General features: G+C 41.2%; 1 protein-coding gene, 3 non-coding genes and 1 pseudogene across 4 annotated transcripts; 3 read left to right on the top strand and 2 right to left on the bottom strand.

The window, feature by feature from the left end:
- The first annotated feature begins 1128 nt into the window (after positions 1-1128).
- LOC131728781 (small nucleolar RNA U3) lies at positions 1129-1221 on the top strand (annotated as a pseudogene).
- A 5511-nt stretch (positions 1222-6732) lies between these two features.
- Positions 6733-6814, top strand: trnal-cag (transfer RNA leucine (anticodon CAG)). Its single transcript has one exon. It is a non-coding gene; the product is annotated as a tRNA-Leu (tRNA).
- Positions 6815-7112: 298 nt separating this feature from the next.
- On the top strand, positions 7113-7186 carry trnai-aau (transfer RNA isoleucine (anticodon AAU)). Its single transcript has one exon. It is a non-coding gene; the product is annotated as a tRNA-Ile (tRNA).
- A 169-nt stretch (positions 7187-7355) lies between these two features.
- trnas-uga (transfer RNA serine (anticodon UGA)) lies at positions 7356-7437 on the bottom strand. Its single transcript has one exon. It is a non-coding gene; the product is annotated as a tRNA-Ser (tRNA).
- Positions 7438-14256: 6819 nt separating this feature from the next.
- On the bottom strand, positions 14257-16739 carry LOC131728761 (reticulon-4 receptor-like 2; the record flags this gene model as incomplete). The annotated part of the gene is made up of 3 exons (XM_059019766.1): positions 14257-15184; positions 15779-16036; positions 16521-16739. Coding segments are annotated over 3 exons (1308 nt in total), but the record flags the coding sequence as incomplete, so codon positions are not given.
- Between the last annotated feature and the right edge of the window lie 5573 nt (positions 16740-22312).

The following is a 22312-nucleotide window of genomic DNA, read 5'->3' as shown; positions in this document are numbered from 1 at the left end:
CCTGTCCTTTCATTACCATATTCTAGTGTGCTTGTTCAGAATATGCGTGAATCATGAAAACGTCTTGCTAATATGTGAACAAAGCCAGCATTCACTTTATTGATCACCATGTGGATTAACCGCTATTGGAACACACATGATTGTTTTAAAGATGTTAATAGACTTTTAATGTACACGTTTTAGAGCTAAACGTTTGTTGAGACAGGTCAAGCGCTGTAGCAGTGTTTAACTATTTCCTGGATGTTTGCCTTTTGGTCTTACTCTGGAAAAAGTAATAATAATAATAAAAAGTAGTCAAAACCATTTTTTGAGAAACCGCATTTGGGAGAAAAACTAACAGTTTGGAAACACATATGCAAAGGCATTGGATTCTATTGTGGTGCTTCCGAACTGTTGAACGTTTCTCATTACATGCAGGTTTACTGGCTTAACAAAAAGGCGATTGACGAAAAGAATGCTGTCTCGATAGCAAAATCGCGTCAAGCTGAAATAGCTCAGTTGGGAGCGCGTTAGACTGTAACGGTCCCTGCTTCGATACCGGGTTTTTGCAAACAGCACGACTAGGGTTATTTTTTTCTTAATTAATTTTTTGAATTAAAAAAAGCACATTTTTTCTTCAGTGTAATTAGAGGAAATAAAAACGTATTATAGTGCCATTTTCTAATGCAATAAAGAAATGCAAAAAACATCATCTCTGCGTGGGCTTGAAACACCAAAATTTCGATTAACAGCCGAACGTGCTAACCGATTATGGTGTTTTATTAGATAACACCCTGGGAGCTCAACAGAATAGTGTGTATGCATAGAGCTAAAATGGAAACCAAATATATACGATTCAAATGGGAATCGTATTCAGATTTTAAGCACAAATTTGATAGACTTCACAGTGCAAAGGAGGAAGGCAGACAATGCAAATGAGGCAACTGGCTCCTACTTTTTAAATCATACGAGAAACTTGAACCCAATTAAGCTTTTAACCACCTGCAGTTTGGAATGAGTTTGAAATGTTGTTGTAACACCTCAATGGGCAACAGCAATTGCATTATATGAAAGCTCCTGTTTATTTGTCAGCGGCACAGCTACCGGTGCCACTCAGAGTTGGAGGGAGACGGTCGGCTACTTGCCCATAAAACAATACTTTCAGGGATCATTTCTGCAGTTTGTTTTCAACAGAATTGCTAAACTATCTAGAGAGTATAAGGCATTCCTGCTTCGGAGGAAGTCTTCTGCCGGGATTTGGAGGGGCTTTCTTCAGGAGCTGTGGGGATGCCGATGCAACCAGGTGTGCGGAGGCACAATGTAATTGAAGAGAATTACCTAACTAGAATCGACTTCAGTAGAAAGATTATCCAGAAAATGTTGGAGACTTCACCAAAAGACCTGAACTGTTTAATCAAGAGACCTGGAACTGAGGCAAGCTTTGATGTAAGTTTTGTAAATTCTGAAAAAATTGAAAAGTTTTTACAAAGATATAGAATGAGAAAGAATGAACTTCCTCTGAAACATTTTTTGGTTGAACCTCTGTCTGACCGGGAGATTAAAGTTGTGACTATACAGTTTTATAATGAGTCTGTTCATGAATATGACGTGGAAACATGGCTTAAGAGATACTGCAAAGTTACTTCATCTAGCCGCAAAGTTGTGGACAGAGATGGCGTGTGGAATGGAGCACGTCAGTGGCTCATTCAACTGTTTAAGGATCCAGAGGGGATTGGTGGGGTGCGTCACCTTCCCAGTAATGTGACTTTGGGGGCAGCTCGTGGGTTTGTTGTATACAATGGGATGCCGAAGCTGTGTCGTAACTGTGGACAACTGGGACACCTGGCTGTGAGTTGTTCTGTAACTAAATGCAAGAACTGTGGAGGGCCGCATGTAACTGCTCTCTGCCATGAGGAGAAACACTGCAATCTGTGTGGGGAAGAGGGCCATGTTTTCAAAACTTGCCCAGAGTTGTATACCAATATAGTTAAAGGACAGAGAGTAACACAACAGCAGGATGTTGAAAGGGAGGAGGAAGCCAGCAAAGAGAGAACAGAGGAACAGCAGGATGAAGACAGGAGTCTTAAAGAGGACCTGTATAGCTCAGAGTTTTCGGAAAATGAGCCTGATGTCTCTGCAGAGGAGGATAACAGTGATAATGAAATGGAGATAATACAGCTGACTGGTAAACGGAAGCCTGAAGAATAGGCTGTGGCTAAAACAAAAAAGAAAGTCTGGGGGGTTAATATTGCCCCTGATGTTGTGCACGATCAGGAAAGAGAGCATTTACTTACACATATTGGGAAGCAAGAAAAGTGCCTGGCTGTGATTAGTAGTCCAGACACTCCAACTCGGGGGCTGGAAATTGAAAGAACTGATTTCCAGGGCTCTACATTTCTGAAGGAGGGAGATGTGCAGACATTCTCTGCTGTGTCTGTATTTTTGAAACCAGCAGTTGTAGCAGAGGGTGAGTCAGATAACAATGAAAAGGTGGCTACCATAGGCAAAGACAAAGACAAGATGGCTGCCACAAACAAAGACAAAGACAAGATGGCTGCCACAAACAAAGACAAAGACAAAGACAAGATGGCTGCCACAAACAAAGACAAAGACAAAGACAAAGACAAAGACAAAGACAAGATGGCTGCCACAAACAAAGACAAAGATAAAGGAGTTGATAACAATACAATCAACGACAAGGATAATATTGAGAACACAAGAGGAGACTATCAGTGGCATAACGTGGGAGAGAAAAAGGGGGAAAAAAAAGGGACAAACAAATGATTAAGTTTGTTTTTTTTTTCTGTCATTCTTGTTTATACAATGATGCTATTGAATTTATGTTCTGTAAATGTTAGAGGTATTAAAGGGACTGATAAGAGAAAGAGTGTTTTTGGTTACCTTAAATCTATTAGTGCCGATATTATATTTTTACAAGAGTGCAGTATTTCCTTTTCAAATGATTATGCAAATTTAAAGAAGGAATGGAATGTTGGGATATCTGTGTGGGCGGGATCAAATGTAGAAAAGGCTGCAGGGTTGGGGATTCTGTTTAAAAACCCTCATATTGAAGTTAAATCTGTTTCTGATATAATTCCAGGGCGTCTGTTAGCAGTTGATATAAAGTATCATGAAACAGAAATTCGTTTAGTGAATATTTATGGGGCTCAAACGTGTGCAGAGAGGGAACATATTTTTGAACACTTAAGATTGCTTTTAGTGAGCAACAAAACTCTAATAGTGGCGGGAGATTTTAATTGTGGATTGTTACCTGCTGATAAAAGGAAGCAGAATTTAGATGAATCAGGAAAATTGTTAAAAATAATAGTGAAAGATGCTCACTTGAAGGATGCAGCAAAATGCTTTTGCCCATTAGACCCTGGTTTTACATGGTTCAATAATGCACAGACCTCCTTTTCTAGAATAGATTTTTGTTTCGTTTCACAGTTTTTAAATGTGAAAAATTTTGAATTGGAAACTGTTTTTTTTCAGACCACAAGAGTTTGGTGGTATCTGTTGAACTGGTTAACAATTTTGAATATGGAAGAGGTTCTTGGAAATTTAATTGTGCATTATTACAGAATCAGGATTTGGTTCAGGCTTTTAAAAAAAGGTATACAGAGTGGAAAGAGTTGAAAGTGTGTTTTGATTCGGTGTGTGAATGGTGGGAAATGATCAAGAGTAGGACAAAAGGCTATTTTATATCACTAGGAAGGAGGAGGGCAGAGGAAAGGAAAAATAAATATGTTAAATTACAAAAAAGATTACAAAACTTGTTTGGGTTGCAGAGTCAGGGGTTTGATTTCCAGGAGGAAATAAGAGATATTAAGGAGAAACTGTACAAGATGTTTTTAGAAATGGAAAAAAAGGTTATGTTTAGGGCTAGAGTCAAGTACATGGAAGAAAACGAGACTTGTAGTAGTTTTTTCTTTAAAGTAATGTTTAGGAAGAAGAGTTGCCTACAAGGCTTGAGAACTGAGAATGGGGGAGTTCTGAAAGGGAAAGATGAAATGTTAAAAATTGCAGAGGAGTTTTATAAATCTCTTTATGAAAAGAGAGAAACAGATCCTGTAATACAAGATTTGTTTCTTAAAAGTCTGGAAACCAAGGTAACATTATAAGAGAATAATGATTTGTTGAGGGATATAAATTTGGATGAGATTAAAGAAGCATGCTTTTCTTTTAAAACAGGTAAGACTCCTGGATCAGATGGGTTGCCCATAGAATTTTATTGCACCTTTTGGGAAGTGATTAAAGAAGATTTATTAGAAGTTTTCAATGAATGTTTGAGCAGTGGACTAATGAGCGATTCTATGAGGGAAGGGCTGATAACTCTCCTATTTAAAAATAAAGGGGAAAAAGAGGAGCTGAAAAACTGGAGGCCTATTAGTCTCCTCAATTGTGACTATAAGATCTTGTCCAAGATAATAATGTTTAGGTTTCAAAATATAACGGCAAAATTAATTGTTCCTGACCAAGTATGTGGTGTTCCAGGAAGAGCTATTGCTGAGAATTTAGTATTGATTAGAGATGCATGTATCTATGCAAAGGAGAGAGATTCGCCTTTATGTTTAATTAATCTTGACCAAGAAAAGGCCTATGATCGGGTTGATCATTGTTTTATGTTTAAAGTTTTGGAGTACATGGGTTTGGATCAAAGATTTGTTAGATGGGTGAAGATGCTGTACAGAGGCATCAGTAGTAAAGTGATGGTTAATGGATTTATGTCTGCTGGTTTTGAGGTGAAGTCAGGGGTGAGACAGGGGTGTCCTTTGTCACCCCTGTTATATATTTATTGTTTAGAACCTGCACTTTTGCGAATTAGAAATAATACACAGATTGAGGGGGTGGTAATTCCTGGCTCTGATCATCAGGAGGTTAAAGCCTTAGCATACATGGATGATGTGACATTGATGTGTAAAGACTTCTACTCTATTCAGGAAGCTTTGAAAATTATGGTTTTATATGGGAAAGCTTCTGGTTCGAAAATTAATATGGAGAAAAGTGAGGCTTTTTGTATGGGGGAGTGGGAGGAGAGAGATGAAATTAAGAAAATGTTAAAATTGAAGAATGATTACATTAAAGTTTTAGGCATGATTTTTGATAAAAATGTGAGTGGGGTAAGGAATTGGGTGGAGGTGATGAGTAAAGTGAGAAAGAAAATCACTTTCTGGAATCCCAGAAAGTTGTCAATGGAAGGTAAAATTTTAATAATTAAAGTGGTGTTTATGTCAATGCTCTTATATGTAGCAAAGGTTTTTCCTCCGGACAGAGCATCTTGCAAATCGATTAATAGGGAGCTGTTTATTTTCTTTTGGGGGGGGAGAATGGAAAAGGTGAAAAGGGAAACTGTAATGTTGGAAAAGAAAAATGGAGGGAAAGGTTTTCCTAATGTCATTTTTTATTTGTATGCAAATTTTGTCTGTTTTCTAATTAACACAATTCTTCAGATGAATAAGAAATGCAGTTTCTTTGCCAGGTATTTTTTTGGACATTTTGTAAGAAAGATGGGATTAATTTATATAAATTTGACAGTGCCCTACAGTTGGATGATGCCTTTTGTATAGAAGAAGGCTTCACGGTTTATTTTAGAATATGATCTGATGGATTGGCCAAAAGCAAAGTGGAAACCTAGAGATTTGCAGAAAAAGAAACTGGCAAATGATAATCAAAGTTAATTTTCAATGTGCACACGTGTCAACAGTTGTGTGGAGAAATGTAGGATATCCTGGCTTATCTAATACTCAGAAGGATATAGCTTGGCTATCTGTACATGCACGCTTACCTTGTCGGCAGCTTATGTACAAAAGACAAATGGCAATGACAGATACATGTGTCAGATCTGATTGTAAAGAAACTGAGTCGGTTGAACATGTCTTTTGTAACTGTAAGTTTGCTAAAGGATGTTGGGGGAGGTTAAAAGTGCTTCTGAAAAAATTTATCAAAACAAATGAATTGACATGTAATGTGATTATGTATGGGCCAAGAGGGGGTTTAAAAACAGATAATTGGAAGAAGGCATGGCTGATCATCAACAGTGCCAAAGAAGCTTTGTGGTTGTTGAGAAACATGAATCTGTATAATAAAACAAAAAATCAAGCAACAGAAATTGATTTTTGTAAAATTGTTTTTGGTAGAGTGAAAGATTATATATGGATGGATATTAAGAACTTGGGAAGAAACAATGCAATGAAAAACTGGAAAATTAATTCAATGACAGATTTATTTTTGTAAAATGTATGTTTTGGTGATGTGATTATGTAATGATTTTTTAAGGGCTGACTCATTTTAATGTTCGAGAGATCTAGGTGTACTGGACAAATATACTGGATTTTTTCCATGTCGTAATTGTGCCGCCTGTGATAATGCGTTTGAAACTAGAGATAATGTGAGATAATGTCTGTTACTGGCGGAGAGTTTACAAATGTACTCAATTATGTTACAACTTTTGTGTCTACGAAACATATCTGTAACATTTATGTAATGCCTGTGTGTTTTTTTCATGAAGTTAATTTGCTAACAGACTGTTCTGATTTGTTTCTAACCGTGAAGCGATCGCTCTGTTTGCCGTATATTTTCTGTCTGTAAGAGGAGTGTCCTTGTGATCCCATATAGAATGCGACGAAACAGGTCGCCCTCCTTAATATAAACAGATAAAGAATAAGTTCACACACACACCAGGTGATTTACTGTAGCGTCAGACATTGGAGGTTCAGCAGTGTACTGCAGTGTTGTGCAAAGTCGTCAGTGTAAGTCAGGATGGCCGAGCGGTCTAAGGCGCTGCGTTCAGGTCGCAGTCTCTCTGGAGGCGTGGGTTCGAATCCCACTTCTGACAAATCTGTTTGTTTATTTATTTCTTAAAACGTCCACCGAATGCTTGGTAATTTGATTTGTTTTTCTTGTTAGTATTCAAATCACAAGGTCGTTAAATGAGAGAAAGTCACCGCAAGCCTGCACCTCACCACATCCTTCACACTGTTAAACTGCCTCATTATGACGAGGCCTCTAATTATGCCTTTCCAATACTTTGAATGTGTTATTGTTCAGTTTAACATGAGAACATCTTGGTAGAACAATCATAATGTCCGCAGGACTTATTTTCCTCGGGTTCTAGTATCAAGTTTTGTGTGTGTGGCCGGTTAGCTCAGTTGGTTAGAGCGTGGTGCTAATAACGCCAAGGTCGCGGGTTCGATCCCCGTACGGGCATGGCTTTTCTTCTTTAAAGAAACCACAGCATTTGTAATGGTGCCAAAATGAACAATCTTTAACAAAATGAACCGAAGCGATATGAAGTACAACCAGTAATATTTCAGACTTCCTGAGCTTTAAACATGTATTAACAATGAACACATACAATCAATTAAAAACAAAGCTTACGTAGTCGGCAGGATTCGAACCTGTGCGGGGAAACCCCAATGGATTTCAAGTCCATCGCCTTAACCACTCGGCCACGACTACATGCTCGCACGGTTAGTTGTGAAAATATCCAAAAGAAGTAAACGGCTCCCGCAGTAATGCTGTAGATGGCAGTATAGGCTAACGAACCCAAGTCAAATGCCTTTGTTGAAACACTGTCAGATTTGTACAAGGCAAGCACACGTGGGAAAAGTAAATACAATATACTTTCTGTTAACGTTCATAATAATGAATACATCTTTATTTCAAAATACGTAGCTATTTAATCCTAACAGAAACAATAGGCTTCCCAGCCATCAGCTTGGAAGCAGAATGGAGATCAAATCGGACGAATAACGAGTGCAAAATGGAATGTGGAAATCAATGTAAAGGCAGTTTAAATAAGAGCAGCTGCAATACATTAATAGAGTTATATTTAAGAGCAAGCAGTAACTGCAGTAGAGTATTTAATTATGGATGGACCAAACTTGCAGGTCGCCACTGTCACATTTTCCAGGAAATCACGGCTAATACTGAGAAAGAAAACAGATGAGAACCTAACAGAAAACTAGTGAAATACACTGCACTGATTAACTGAACGGGTCAAATGTAGCCTACTGAATTACTGAATTGATGAATTGATGAGGGGGGAGAGTGGCGCATCCAGCTGAGGCGCTTCATCTGAATTATAGCCTGGAGATCGCTGGTTCCAATCCAGACTATGCCATCGCCGACTGTGGAACAATGCCATCGCCGACAGGAACGCCGAGTGGGCGGCGTACAATTGGCAGAGTGCCACCCGGGTTGGGAGGGCTTAGGTCAGCTTGGTAATCATTGTCTCAACAAGCTCCAGCAACTCCTGTGGCGACCGGTCGCCTGCGAGTTGTGGGCAGAAATGCGTTTCCTCCAACACCGCTACAGCCAGGTGCGGTTGTCTTTGCTGTTGCAGTGTGACAAGAGGAGGGTGGCTGACGGCGTTTGTTTCAGAGGATGCGCATGATGAGTCTTCGTTCTCCCGAGTCGATACGGGAAGTTGCAGCAGCGCCATAAAAAAACAATTGGATATTCCAAATTGGGAGATTTTTTTAAAATATTACAACAAAAAAATAAATAGTTAAGCTTCAAAAAATCTATTTTTGACTGAGCGAGTTAAGTGTGTACGGTATCCTGACAACACAACACGTTGAAAACACAGAAAAGACGCTGAGAAAAAAAAAGTTTCCTATTTCCTGTTTAATTAAGAAAATACAATAAAAAAAGATTATTCTCTTACTTGTCTTCCTGCCATATCCCCTCTTTTTTGGTCAAATATTGAATATATTCGTATTCAAATTCAAATGACTGTTCTTTGTTCCCATGATGCATCAGTGATGGGCGGGTTTTAGCGATCGCGATAATTTCTGATATTTTACAGTGGCTGGACTTTATAATAATAAAAAAATGAAAAAGGGTAACGAGCGACAAATGCATTAATTTCTGTCGATTTGTTCTATTTTAATGGGTTATAATTTTACAAATTTAAAAGACATTCATTAAGAAAAGATAAAACTAATTTAATAACCTTTAAGAATTATGTTTTTATTGACAGAAATATATTTGATGTATGTGTGTTTCGCATGAAATCAAATAAAGTCCCATTGGATTTTGCTTGAAAAGAGGAAACACAAAAGGTGTTTTTTTAGGTTTTTTTTTTAAAATAAAGCATTTATTCAACATGTTTTTTTTTTACAAAAATACATAAAAATACAACACAATACAACACAGAATGTTTTTTTTTTGTTAAAAGAATGACAATAGTTAAAATATTTTTTAGGTTTTTTTTCTGTTTGTTGTTGGGCTGCCATCTTGGTAAGAGCTTGTCAATTGTCGCATGTGAACACATTCCCTACCAAAATGTCCAGTACAGTACAGTACCGTGCTGTTAGATTAGACTGGACTGTATTGAATTAGCTGGCTCTCAGATCCCCAGTACAGTACAGTGCTGTTAGACTAGACTGGACTGTATTGAATTAGCTGGCTCTCAGATCCCCAGTACAGTACCGTGCTGTTAGATTAGACTGGACTGTATTGAATTAGCTGGCTCTCAGATCCCCAGTACAGTACAGTGCTGTTAGACTAGACTGGACTGTATTGAATTAGCTGGCTCTCAGATCCCCAGTACAGTACCGTGCTGTTAGATTAGACTGGACTGTATTGAATTAGCTGGCTCTCATATCTCCAGTACAGTACAGTGCTGTTTTTAAAATCCATAAAATGTTGTAAATCTTAAATTCCTGAGAAATAACACTTATGAAAATGAATGAACGAAATAAACAAATAAATACATAAATGAAAAAATCAATACACAACTTTATAAACAAATTCCTAAAATTACACAAATTCAGTCAATTCAACACCTTTTAAAAAAAAAGTACAAAGTAACACGGAACAGTCCATTATAGTTAGTATAGGGGGTGATTGGTCTAAGGCTATTGTGCATATTATTATTATTATTATTATTATTATTATTATTATTACAATATTATTACTAGTCCAAACTCCCTCACCCCTCTCTTTGACTGCACCTAAATGGACCAGTCCCTTCAAAAAAAAAAAAAAATAGTCATTTTGCACTTAAATTAAATAAAATACACGCAATTCCAAACTAAAAAGAAAACAGTTTCAAATTGTAACATCTGAAACACATTTTGTATATTAGATATACATATATATATATATATATATATATATATATATATATATATATATATATATCATCTTTAAACATCTTAAAACAGTTGCAGAATATTTTGTAGGGATTTTCGTAGCAATTAAGAAAGTCAAAGAGAGAGAGAGACATAAAACTGGGAAAGAAATGGCAAAAGACTTTAAAAGAAGTGTAATTTGTAATTCATTATGAACAGAGCTGCACAGAGCAGGTCTATAGGAAACTCAACACTGCAGAGCTGCACAGAGCAGGTCTATAGGAAACTCATCACTGCAGAGCTGCACAGAGCAGGTCTATAGGAAACTCAACACTGCAGAGCTGCACAGAGCAGGTCTATAGAAAATAACACTGCAGAGCTGCACAGAGCAGGTCTATAGGAAACTCAACACTGCAGAGCTGCACACAGCTGGTCTATAGGAACCAACACTGCAGAGCTGCACAGAGCAGGTCTATAGGAAACTCAACACTGCAGAGCTACACAGAGCAGGTCTATAGGAAACTCAACACTGCAAAGCTGCACAGAGCAGGTCTATATTAAATTCAACACTGCAGAGCTGCACAGAGCAGGTCTATAGAAAATAACACTGCAGAGCTGCACAGAGCAGGTCTATAGGAAACTCAACACTGCAGAGCTGCACAGAGCAGGTCTATAGAAAATAACACTGCAGAGCTGCACAAAGCAGGTCTATAGGAAACTCAACACTGCAGAGCTGCACACAGCTGGTCTATAGGAACCAACACTGCAGAGCTGCACAGAGCAGGTCTATAGGAAACTCAACACTGCAGAGCTGCACATAGCAGGTCTATAGGAAACTCAACACTGCAGAGCTGCACAGAGCAGGTCTATATTAAACTCAACACTGCAGAGCTGCACAGAGCAGGTCTATAGAAAATAACACTGCAGAGCTGCACAGAGCAGGTCTATAGGAAACTCAATACTGCAGAGCTGCACAGAGCAGGTCTATTGGAAACTCAACACTGCAGAGCTGCACAGAGTAGGTCTATAGGAAACTCAAGACGGCAGAGCTGCACAGAGCAGGTCTATAGGAAACTCAACACTGCAGAGCTGCACACAGCTGTTCTATAGGAACCAACACTGCAGAGCTGCACAGAGCAGGTCTATAGGAAACTCAACACTGCAGAGCTGCACAGAGCAGGTCTATAGAAAACAACACTGCAGAGCTGCACAGAACAGGTTAAAAGGAAAGAGAGATCAACACTGCAGAGCTGTACAGAGCAAGTCTATAGGAAAGACACAATTTCATTTTTTATATAACTTTTTAGATTAGTTCCTTTTAAAACAGTGCTTTCCCTGGGTCTCTCTCAAACACTTTCAATGAGACTCCCTATCACACAGCAGTTTCAATAAGACTCCCTATCACACAGCAGTTTCAATAAGACTCCCTATTGCACAGCAGTTTCAATGAGACTCCCTATCGCACAGCAGTTTCAATAAGACTCCCTATTGCACAGCAGTTTCAATAAGACTCTCTATTGCACAGCAGTTTCAATGAGACTCCCTATCGCACAGCAGTTTCAATAAGACTGCCTATCGCACAGCAGTTTCAGTAAGACTCCCTATTGCACAGCAGTATCAATAAGACTCCCTGTCACACTGCAGTTTCAATAAGACTTCCTATCGCACAGCAGTTTCAATGAGACTCCCTATTGCACAGCAGTTTCAATGAGACTCCCTATTGCACAGCAGTTTAAATAAGACTCCCTATTGCACAGCAGTTTCAATGAGACTCATCCTATTTCACAGCAGTTTCAATGAGACTCAATATTGCACAGCAGTTTCAATGAGACTCCCTATTGCACAGCAGTTTCAATAAGACTCCCTATTGCACAGCAGTTTCAATAAGACTCCCTATTGCACAGTAGTTTCAATGAGACTCATCCTATTTCACAGAAGTTTCAATCAGACTCCCTATTGCACAGCAGTTTCAATGAGACTCCCTATCACACAGCAGTTTCAGTAAGACTCCCTATCACACAGCAGTTTCAATGAGACTCCCTATCGCACAGCAGTTTCAATAAGACTCCCTATCACACAGCAGTTTCAATGAGACTCCCTATCGCACAGCAGTTTCAGTAAGACTCCCTATCACACAGCAGTTTCAATGAGACTCCCTATTGCACAGCAGTTTCAGTAAGACTCCCTGTCACACAGCAGTTTCAATGAGACTCCCTATCGCACAGCAGTTTCAATAAGACTCCAATCACACAGCAGTTTCAATGAGACTCCCTATCACACAGCAGTTTTAATAAGTCTCATTATCGCACAGCAGTTTAAATAAGACTCCCTATTGCACAGCAGTTTCAATGAGACTTATCCTATTTCACAGCAGTTTCAATGACTCCCTATCACACAGCAGTTTCAATGAGACTCCCTATTGCACAGCAGTTTCAATGAGACTCCCTATCACACAGCAGTTTCAATGAGACTCCCTATTGCACAGCAGTTTCAATAAGACTCCCTATTGCACAGCAGTTTCAATAAGACTCCCTATCACACAACAGTTTCAATGAGACTCCCTATTGCACAGCAGTTTCAATGAGACTCCCTATCGCACAGCAGTTTCAATAAGACTCCCTATCGCACAGCAGTTTCAATAAGACTCCCTATTGCACAGCAGTTTCAATAAGACTCCCTATCACACAGCAGTTTCAGTAAGACTCCCTATCACACAGCAGTTTCAATGAGACTCCCTATGGCACAGCAGTTTCAATAAGACTCCCTATCACACAGAATTTTCAATGAGACTCCCTATTGCACAGCAGTTTCAATAGGACTCATTATCGCACAGCAGTTTTAATAAGACTCATTACACTATGTAACACAATTTTTGTTCCTGGGTAGTAAGTGTTATTTCCTAATTGCTTATGCCTCAGAAGTATAGAAAATGGCTATTATTCCCCACAAACTTTGCTTTTGTGACCAGGACAGTGATATTTTGAAATTTACCTATTTCCAATGAGAACGGGCGAATTTGTGTCTTTTCGTTCACATAAAGTCAGAAAAAAACAACATATGAATCCAAATTAACATGTATTAATACTAAAGTAATACAAAAATGACTACAAAAGATTTAGAAATGAGTAGTTTTTCGAGATTTACGATTATACTGTAAATCACTTTCACGAATCAGCCCCCAAATGTAGTCTCCCATCATGTTCTCGTTATACTGTCCTTGGTAGCGGCGTTCAAAGTCCAGTATATCCTGGTGGAAGCGCTCGCCTTGCTCCTCCGAGTACACTCCCATGTTCTCCTTGAATTTATCAAGATGAGCCTCAAGGATATGGACTTTGAGGGACATCCTACAGCCCATTGTGCCGTAGTTCTTCACCAGAGTCTCAACCAGCTCCACATAGTTTTCGGCCTTGTGATTGCCCAGGAAGCCCCGAACCACTGCGACAAAGCTGTTCCAAGCCGCTTTCTCCTTACTAGTGAGCTTCTTGGGGAATTCATTGCACTCCAGGATCTTCTTTATCTGTGGTCCGACGAAGACACCGGCTTTGACCTTTGCCTCAGACAGCTTAGGGAAGACGTCTTGAAGGTACCTGAAGGCTGCCGACTCCTTATCTAGAGCTCTGACAAATTGTTTCATAAGGCCCAATTTGATGTGCAGTGGTGCCATCAGCACCTTCCGGGGGTCCACCAGTGGCTCCCACTTGACGTTGTTCCTTCCCACAGAGAATTCGGTCCGCTGTGGCCAGTCCCGCCTGTGGTAGTGCTCCTTGGTGTCCCTGCTGTCCCAAAGGCAAAGATAGCAGGGAAACTTGGTAAAACCGCCTTGGAGACCCATCAGGAATGCCATCATTGCAGCCTCTTGATGCCATCTCAGAAAAATGCAGATATGTATCCACTTAGGCAGCTGGAAATAAACTGAACTGGTGGGCTTAAGGCCCTTGTATTTATACTACTATTTATATTACTGGAAAGTTCTAGAAGTTACTCCAAGTTTACTCAGCACTGAATCTATCTGGAATGTTCTGGAAAATAGGTAAATTTCAAAATATCACTGTCCTGGTCACAAAAGCAAAGTTTGTGGGGAATAATAGCCATTTTCTATACTTTTGAGGCATAAGCAATTAGGAAATAACACTTACTACCCAGGAACCAAAAATAAATAAAAAATTGTTACACGGTGTTATCGCACAGCAGTTTCAGAGCAGAGCTGGTCTATAGGAAACTCAACACTGCAGAGCAGTAATTGAATCGTAATATCTTTTCAATATAGACTTTAAGGGGAAATTCACAAATGCTCTTCACATGGTTTCAGGAAAAAGAAAGTGAAGGGTGAGAGAGAGGGAGAGGGTGAGAGTGAGGGAGAGAGAGAGGAGAAAGAGGGACGCTTCTGGACAAACGCCTCTGGATTTCCCATTTGCTTCTTTCAAACAATCCAACTTGTAACAACGAATAGTGGAGTCTTCGTTTTCATATTTCTCCCAGTAGTCTTGCTCTTTAACTTTCGTCAATGTGGACTCAGCTTCGTAACTTTTGGTTTGACTTTTATCTGGACTGATATAACTGTTGTCTTGCTGTTGTCCTTTCTTTCCATCCAAGCCTTTAGATTTGTCCGAATTCCCCCCGCTTGCCTTGCCCGATTTGGGGAACCACCATCTCGTTCTGGTGCTGAAGGTGTAAGTGACGCGGGCTCTCGGATAGTAAGGCATCATGGGGCAGGGAGCGAAATCGATTTCTCTCAAGAACCTCAAATCTAGACCTTTCCTCTCCTCGGGACCGGCGCAGAGGAGCTCGGAGCTGGAGATCCGGACCTGACGGAACCATTCCCAGAGAGGGCGGGCCTGGCAGGAGCAGCTCCAGGGGTTTCCGTTGAGTCTGAGGAACTGCAGGGATGAGAGATCGGAGAGGGTCGAAGCAGGGAGGTCTGTTAGGGCGTTGTTGAAGAGGAAGAGGGTGGTGAGGTGACCCAGGTCCCTGAAGGCTTTGCGGTTGACCTGTCGCACTCGGTTCTCGTGGAGGAGGAGCCTGTCCAGGTTGACCAGCCCTCTGAAGACATTTTCAGACAGGACTCGGATTCGGTTGCCGTGGAGGAAGAGGTGAGTGAGATTCACCAGGTCTGAGAAGAGATTGTCCTGAGAGGGGGAGAGAGAGGGAGGGGGAAGGGGAGGGACAGAGATTGATATTTGGCACATGAAAATTCAGTACTACCAAAAAGTTGTATGTTAAATTATGAAATTAAAATTATTTGTGTTATAGCTCTCCTGTATGTATCTGCCTCCTGTCACCCCTCCCCCCCCAGGAGCAGGGTTGAGACAGACTGTATTAGATAGGATAGAGGGGGCTCTCCGGGAGCAGGATTGAGACACACTGTATTAGATAGGATAGAGGGGGCTCTCCAGGAGCAGGATTGAGACACACTGTATTAGATAGGATAGAGGGGGCTCTCCAGGAGCAGGGTTGGAGACACACTATATTAGATAGGATGGGGGGGCTCCAGGAGCAGGGTTGGAGACACACTGTATTAGATAGGATGGGGGGCTTTCCAGGAGCAGGGTTGGAGACAAACTGTATTAGATAGGATGGGGGGGATGGGGGGGGCTCCAGGAGCAGGGTTGGAGACACACTGTATTAGATAGGATGGGGGGGTGGGGGGGGGGGGGCTCCAGGAGCAGGGTTGGAGGTGCACTGTATTAGATAGGAGGTCTAACTCTCTCTCTCTCTCTCACCTGGATGTGTTGCAGCAGGTTGTCATGCTGGTAAAGGAACTGCAGGCTGTAGAGTTTTTTGAAGATGTTTCCGGGCAGGGTCCCCAGCTGGCAGCGGTATATGTGCAGGCTCTGCAGCTTGTCCAGCCCCCGGAAGGAGTCAGGGTGGAGGGTGCGCAGGGAGGGGTTATCCCCCAGGTCCAGCTCCTCCAGATCGCGCATGTCGCTGAAGGAATCGGGTTTGATGGAGCTGATGTTGTTGGAGTAGAGCCACAGGACCTGATGAGAGGGAGAGAGAGAGGTGGGGGAGAGAGAGGAAGATCATTTTCAAGCTCAATTTCGAGTTACAGTCAAACCTCGATTAAGAGACCTGCACTCAAGGGACAGTTAAATAGTGTCACTTAAAAGAGGGACCCCCCCCCCTTACATTTTCAATTTGTCTCCGACATCCTACCTTCCTGTAATTATATATGTATGTTTAAAAAACTCTGTAAAAGACTACATATATGAACAAAATAAGTACTGGAATTGAATTACATTTAGATTATTGTGTGGGCTTGCACGTTGTTGTTTCGGAGGACAAAAGCTTGAGTGCGTTTGTCTATCTCCAGCCTCTCCCAGCCGAGAAGGAGTCACTGCGGGGGAGATCGCAGCAGCAGCAGCAGCAGTGGTGAGGCAGACATAGTCTTAAAAACAATTTATAAATTGAGGGAGAAAAGGGGGTTACAAATAAATGTGAAGTGTGAACAGGGCAAGATGGTACCTGTGTCTGGAATCCGAAGGACTGCGCCCGCAGCTCTGTGATGCGGTTGTTTTGGAGGAACACTCTCTGGCTGTCGTAGGGAATGCCGGCCGGCACCGCCGAGAAGTTCTGAGACTGGCAGCTGACCGTCATCGGAGAGGGGTAACAGACACACAGCCTGGGGCAGGAATAGGCAGGGCTAGGGGAGCAGACTGCCAGCCAGAGCAACAGCCAGACAGACACCGAGCCTGCGTGGGGAGAGAGAGGAGAGAGTGTGAGAGAGGAGAAGGGAGGGGAGAGAGATAGACTGATAGATAAACAGAATGACAGACAAGACAGAAAGGCAGATAAACAAATAGACAGACAGATTTGAAGTCATGTCTCAATGAACATTTATTCAGTTGTCTGTCATAGATCTCTCTAAGAGTGACCCCTGACCCTGAGTGACCCAATGATATAATGTTCTCAGCACATAACAGAACTGACTGGGCGAACAGTCACTCAGAGAGAGGCTCGGAAACTTTGGTGACATTTATAGAAGAACCCGAATACTCGGAAAAACAGGAACGCCTTCTATAATTCAGGGAAGACAATGAATAGAGGAGAACACTGTCAATGTGTGTGTGTGTGTGTGTGTGTGTGTGTGTGTGTGTGTGTGTGTGTGTGTCTCTCAATGTGTGTCTGTGTCTCGGTGTGTTTCTATCTCAATGTGTGTGTATATGTGTGTGCGTGTGTCTCAGTGTGTGTCTCTCTCAATGTGTGTGTGTGTGTCTCTCAATGTGTGTGTGTGTCTCAGTGTGTGTCTATCTCATTGTGTGTGTGTGTGTGTGTATGTCTCTCAATGTGTGTCTGTGTCTCGGTGTGTTTCTATCTCAATATGTGTGTGTGTGTCTCTGTGTGTGTCTCTCTCAATGTGTGTGTGTGTCCTAGTGTGTGTCTCTCTCAATGTGTGTGTGTGTGTCTCTCTCTCAATGTGTGTGTCTCAGTGTGTGTCTCTCTCAATGTGTGTGTGTGTGTGTCTCAATGTGTGTCTTGGTGTGTTTCTCTCTCAATGTGTGTGTGTGTCTCAGTGTGTTTCTCTCTCAATGTGTGTCTCAGTGTGTTTCTCTCTCAATGTGTGTGTGTGTCTCAGTGTGTTTCTCTCTCAATGTGTGTGTGTGTCTCAGTGTGTTTCTCTCTCAATATGTGTGTGTCTCAGTGTGTTTCTCTTGCAATGTGTGTGTGTTCCAGTGAGTGTATGTCTCTCAATTTGTGTGTGTCTCAGTGTGTGTCTCTCTCAATGTGTGTGTGTGTGTCTCTGTGTGTGTCTCTCTCAATGTGTGTGTGTGTCTCAGTGTGTGTCTATCTCAATGTGTGTGTGTGTGTCTCGGTGTGTTTCTCTGTGTGTGTGTGTCTCAGTATGTGTCTCTCTCAATGTGTGCGTGTGTGTCTCTCTCAATGTGTGTGTCTCAGTGTGTGTCTCTCTCAATGTGTGTGTGTGTGTGTCTCAGTGTGTTTCTCTCTCAATGTGTGTCTCAGTGTGTTTCTCTCTCAATGTGTGTGTGTGTCTCTCTCAATGTGTGTGTGTGTCTCTCTCTCAATGTGTGTGTCTCAGTGTGTGTCTCTCTCAATGTGTGTGTGTGTGTCTCAGTGTGTGTCTTGGTGTGTTTCTCTCTCAGTGTGTGTGTGTCTCAGTGTGTTTCTCTCTCAATGTGTGTGTGTGTCTCAGTGTGTTTCTCTCTCAATGTGTGTGTGTGTCTCAGTGTGTTTCTCTCTCAATGTGTGTGTGTGTGTCTCAGTGTGTTTCTCTCTCAATGTGTGTGTGTGTGCTCCAGTGTGCGTATGTGTGTCTCTCAATGTGTGTGTCTTTCTCAATGTGTGTGTGTGAAAGCCTGAACACATTTCACTCCAGATTAGCACTCTCACACAGCAGCACATCAGCAGCATGGTGGAAATGACTTCATCAGGAACAAGAAGCCGCTTTATTTATGGTGGATCTGTTGACCTACAAATCTGATTATAATATTTTATTATCTTTAACAATAATAGGGGACTCCCGAGTGGTGCATCCTGTAAAGGCACACCCTGGAGTGCAGAATGCACTGTTTCGAATCCGGGCCTATGCCATCGCCAGCTGTGGCCAGGAGCTCCTAGGAGGTACCTAGGGGATTCCTAGAGGATTTCCAAGGGGCTCCCAGGGGACAGTGCACAATTAGCAGAGTGCCACCCAGGCAGGGGGGCTCAAGTCAGCTGGGTAATCACGGTCTCACCGCACACCAGTGACTCCTGTGGGTGGCAGACGCCCGCCTGCCTGCCTGCCTGCCTGCCTGCCTGTGAGCCGGCTGTGTTACACTGGGCTTGCAGTGTGAAAGAAAGAAACAAAAAAACAAAGAAAGAAGAAAGTGGACAGCTTGACTTGACAGCTTGAAGTACGGTGTTGTTTCAGAGGACTAAAGCTTGAGTGCGCTTGTCTGTCTCCAGCCTCTCCCAGCCGAGGAGGAGTCACTGCGGGGGTGGGGGGGGGGAGGTGGGGAGGTGGGGTGGGGGGTTGTAGAAGCAGTGAGATAGGAGCTTTCTTAAAAACAATTGGACATTCCAAATTGGGGAGAAATCACGGGGTAAAAATAATTGACGATTCCAAAAAAAAAGAAACACTGATATGCTTTGATGTTAACATTTGAGGGGGTGACTGCTTGAAAAGGCATCTGTGACGGGGGACTGCCCCGTCTTTAAGAACGTGGTTGGGACTGGCAGGGAGGGGGTTAAATTCCTCCGTGCCAGGAAAACATGTGAGAATGTGGCTGGAGCCCTAATTGAATAATCAGCAATTATTGATTAATTGGGCTCCAGCCACAGGGGATAAAAGCCAGGGGAGAGGGCCTGGCTAGGGGGAGTGTTCTAGAAGGAGAAGAAACAAGAGTGTTTTGTGTGTGCTGTGTTTCTGGTTGTTTGTTTTTGAATCCAGTGAAGGCAACGCCCAGCCTGGAAACCTTTATTTTTGTAAGTTTTGCTTTTTTTGTTTTGTTTATTTTATGTTTAAAACCTTTTTGGTTGGCCCTTGTGCCGGTTTATTTTGTATTTTTGTTTATTAAAAACTTTATTTTTGAACGTTTAAACTGTCTCTGAGTCTCAACCTCGGTCATTTCCTGTCACAGCATCCCTCAGACAAACGGTTATAAACTTCTATGTATCTTTCAGTCTCGAATTCCAGTGATTAATTTGTTGATTCATTCATTAGTTCATCCCTTTACACTTCGAAACGAGTCACTCGTTCTCGCTTTCCCTCCTGCTGTTCTTTCTCTCACTTCCTTTTCCTCCCTCCCTCTCCCTCCCACTCTCTCATTAGTTTGTTTAATTTATTTATTTACACATTCATTCACAATTTGAGTGATTCACTATTGCTCTGCAAGCTGTTTGAAAACCAGAATGATTGGTTTACATCATAGACACGCAAACACAGAGACACAGGTGCACATTCTGAAACACACACACAGTGACACATGCACAGAGAAATACGCACACTGACACACAGAGAGACATGAACACACACACACACACACAAACACACACAGAGGGTATACAACTTAATAATTAGCTTGTCAGCTTGTAACCTGCTGATGAAGCCCTATGGCATAAACTTCAGTAAAAAAGACTATGCCAGTTTCAATAAGACTCCCTATTGCACAGCAGTTTCAATGAGACTCCTATGACACAGCAGTTTCAATGAGACTTCTATGGCACAGCATACATTCTACTGTTTAGCAGACTCTTATATTGTATTTCTTAGCAGACACCCGTATCCAGGGTGACTTACAATTGTGATATTATTATTTACATACAATTACCCATTTATACAGTTGGGTTTTTTAATGGAGCAATCGAAGTAAAGTACCTGCTTGCTCAAGGGTACAGCAGCAGTGTGTGTGTGTCCACCTGGGACTGAACCTACACAAGAGCCTCCAGTCAAGAGTACAGAGCCCCCCTGACCACTACTCCACACTGCTGCTCCAGATATTGATTGAGACATCTGAAATCTCTTTATAATACACAGCAGCAGATACTGATATTGATTAAGCATGTCTGAAATCTCTTTATAATACACAGCAGCAGACCCAGATATTGATTAAGCATGTCTGAAATCTCTTTATAATACACAGCAGCAGACCCTGATATTGATTGAGCATGTCTTTAATCTCTTTATAATACACAGCAGCAGACCCTGATATGGATTGAGCATGTCTGAAATCTCTTTATAATACACAGCAGCAGACCCTGATATTGATTGAGCATGTCTGAAATATCTTTATAATACACAGCAGCAGATACTGATATTGATTGAGCATGTCTGAAATCTCTTTATAATACACAGCAGCAGACCCGGATATTGATTGAGCATGTCTGAAATATCTTTATAATACACAGCAGCAGACCCTGATATGGATTGAGCATGTCTGAAATCTCTTTATAATACACAGCAGCAGACCCGGATATTGATTGAGCATGTCTGAAATCTCTTTATAATACACAGCAGCAGACCCTGATATTGATTGAGCATGTCTGAAATCTCTTTATAATACACAACAGCAGATACTGATATGGATTGAGCATGTCTGAAATCTCTTTATAATACACAGCAGCAGATACTGATATGGATTGAGCATGTCTGAAATCTCTTTATAATACACAGCAGCAGACACTGATATGGATTGAGCATGTCTGAAATCTCTTTATAATACACAGCAGCAGACCCTGATATTGATTGAGCATGTCTGAAATCTCTTTATTATACACAGCAGCAGATACTGATATTGATTGAGCATGTCTGAAATCTCTTTATAATACACAGCAGCAGACCCTGATATTGATTGAGCATGTCTGAAATCTCTTTAATACACAGAAGCAGACCCTGATATTGATTGAGCATGTCTGAAATTTCTTTATAATACACAGCAGCAGACCCTGATATGGATTGAGCATGTCTGAAATCTCTTTATAATACACAGCAGCAGAAACTGATATGGATTGAGCATGTCTTTAATCTCATTATAATACACAGCAGCAGACCCTGATATGGATTGAGCATGTCTGAAATCTCTTTATAATACACAGCAGCAGACCCTGATATTGATTGAGCATGTCTGAAATCTCTTTATAATACACAGCAGCAGATACTGATATTGATTGAGCATGTCTTTAATCTCTTTATAATACACAGCAGCAGACCTTGATATTGATTGAGCATGTCTGAAATCTCTTTATAATACACAGCAGCAGACCCTGATATTGATTGAGCATGTCTTTAATCTCTTTATAATACACAGCAGCAGACCTTGATATTGATTGAGCATGTCTGAAATCTCTTTATAATACACAGCAGCAGACCCTGATATGGATTGAGCATGTCTGAAATCTCTTTATAATACACAGCAGCAGACCCGGATATTGATTGAGCATGTCTGAAATCTCTTTATAATACACAGCAGCAGACCCGGATATTGATTGACATCTGAAATCTCTTTATAATACACAGCAGCAGACCCTGATATTGATTGAGCATGTCTGAAATCTCTTTATAATACACAGCAGCAGATACTGATATGGATTGAGCATGTCTGAAATCTCTTTATAATACACAGCAGCAGATACTGATATGGATTGAGCATGTCTGAAATCTCTTTATAATCCACAGCAGCAGACCCTGATATTGATTGAGCATGTCTGAAATCTCTTTATAATACACAGCAGCAGACCCTGATATTGATTGAGCATGTCTGAAATCTCTTTATTATACACAGCAGCAGATACTGATATTGATTGAGCATGTCTGAAATCTC

Source organism: Acipenser ruthenus, unplaced genomic scaffold, assembly GCF_902713425.1.
Source record: "Acipenser ruthenus unplaced genomic scaffold, fAciRut3.2 maternal haplotype, whole genome shotgun sequence".
NCBI classification, from domain to species: domain Eukaryota; kingdom Metazoa; phylum Chordata; class Actinopteri; order Acipenseriformes; family Acipenseridae; genus Acipenser; species Acipenser ruthenus.
This window is presented reverse-complemented; position numbering and strand designations above follow the sequence as displayed.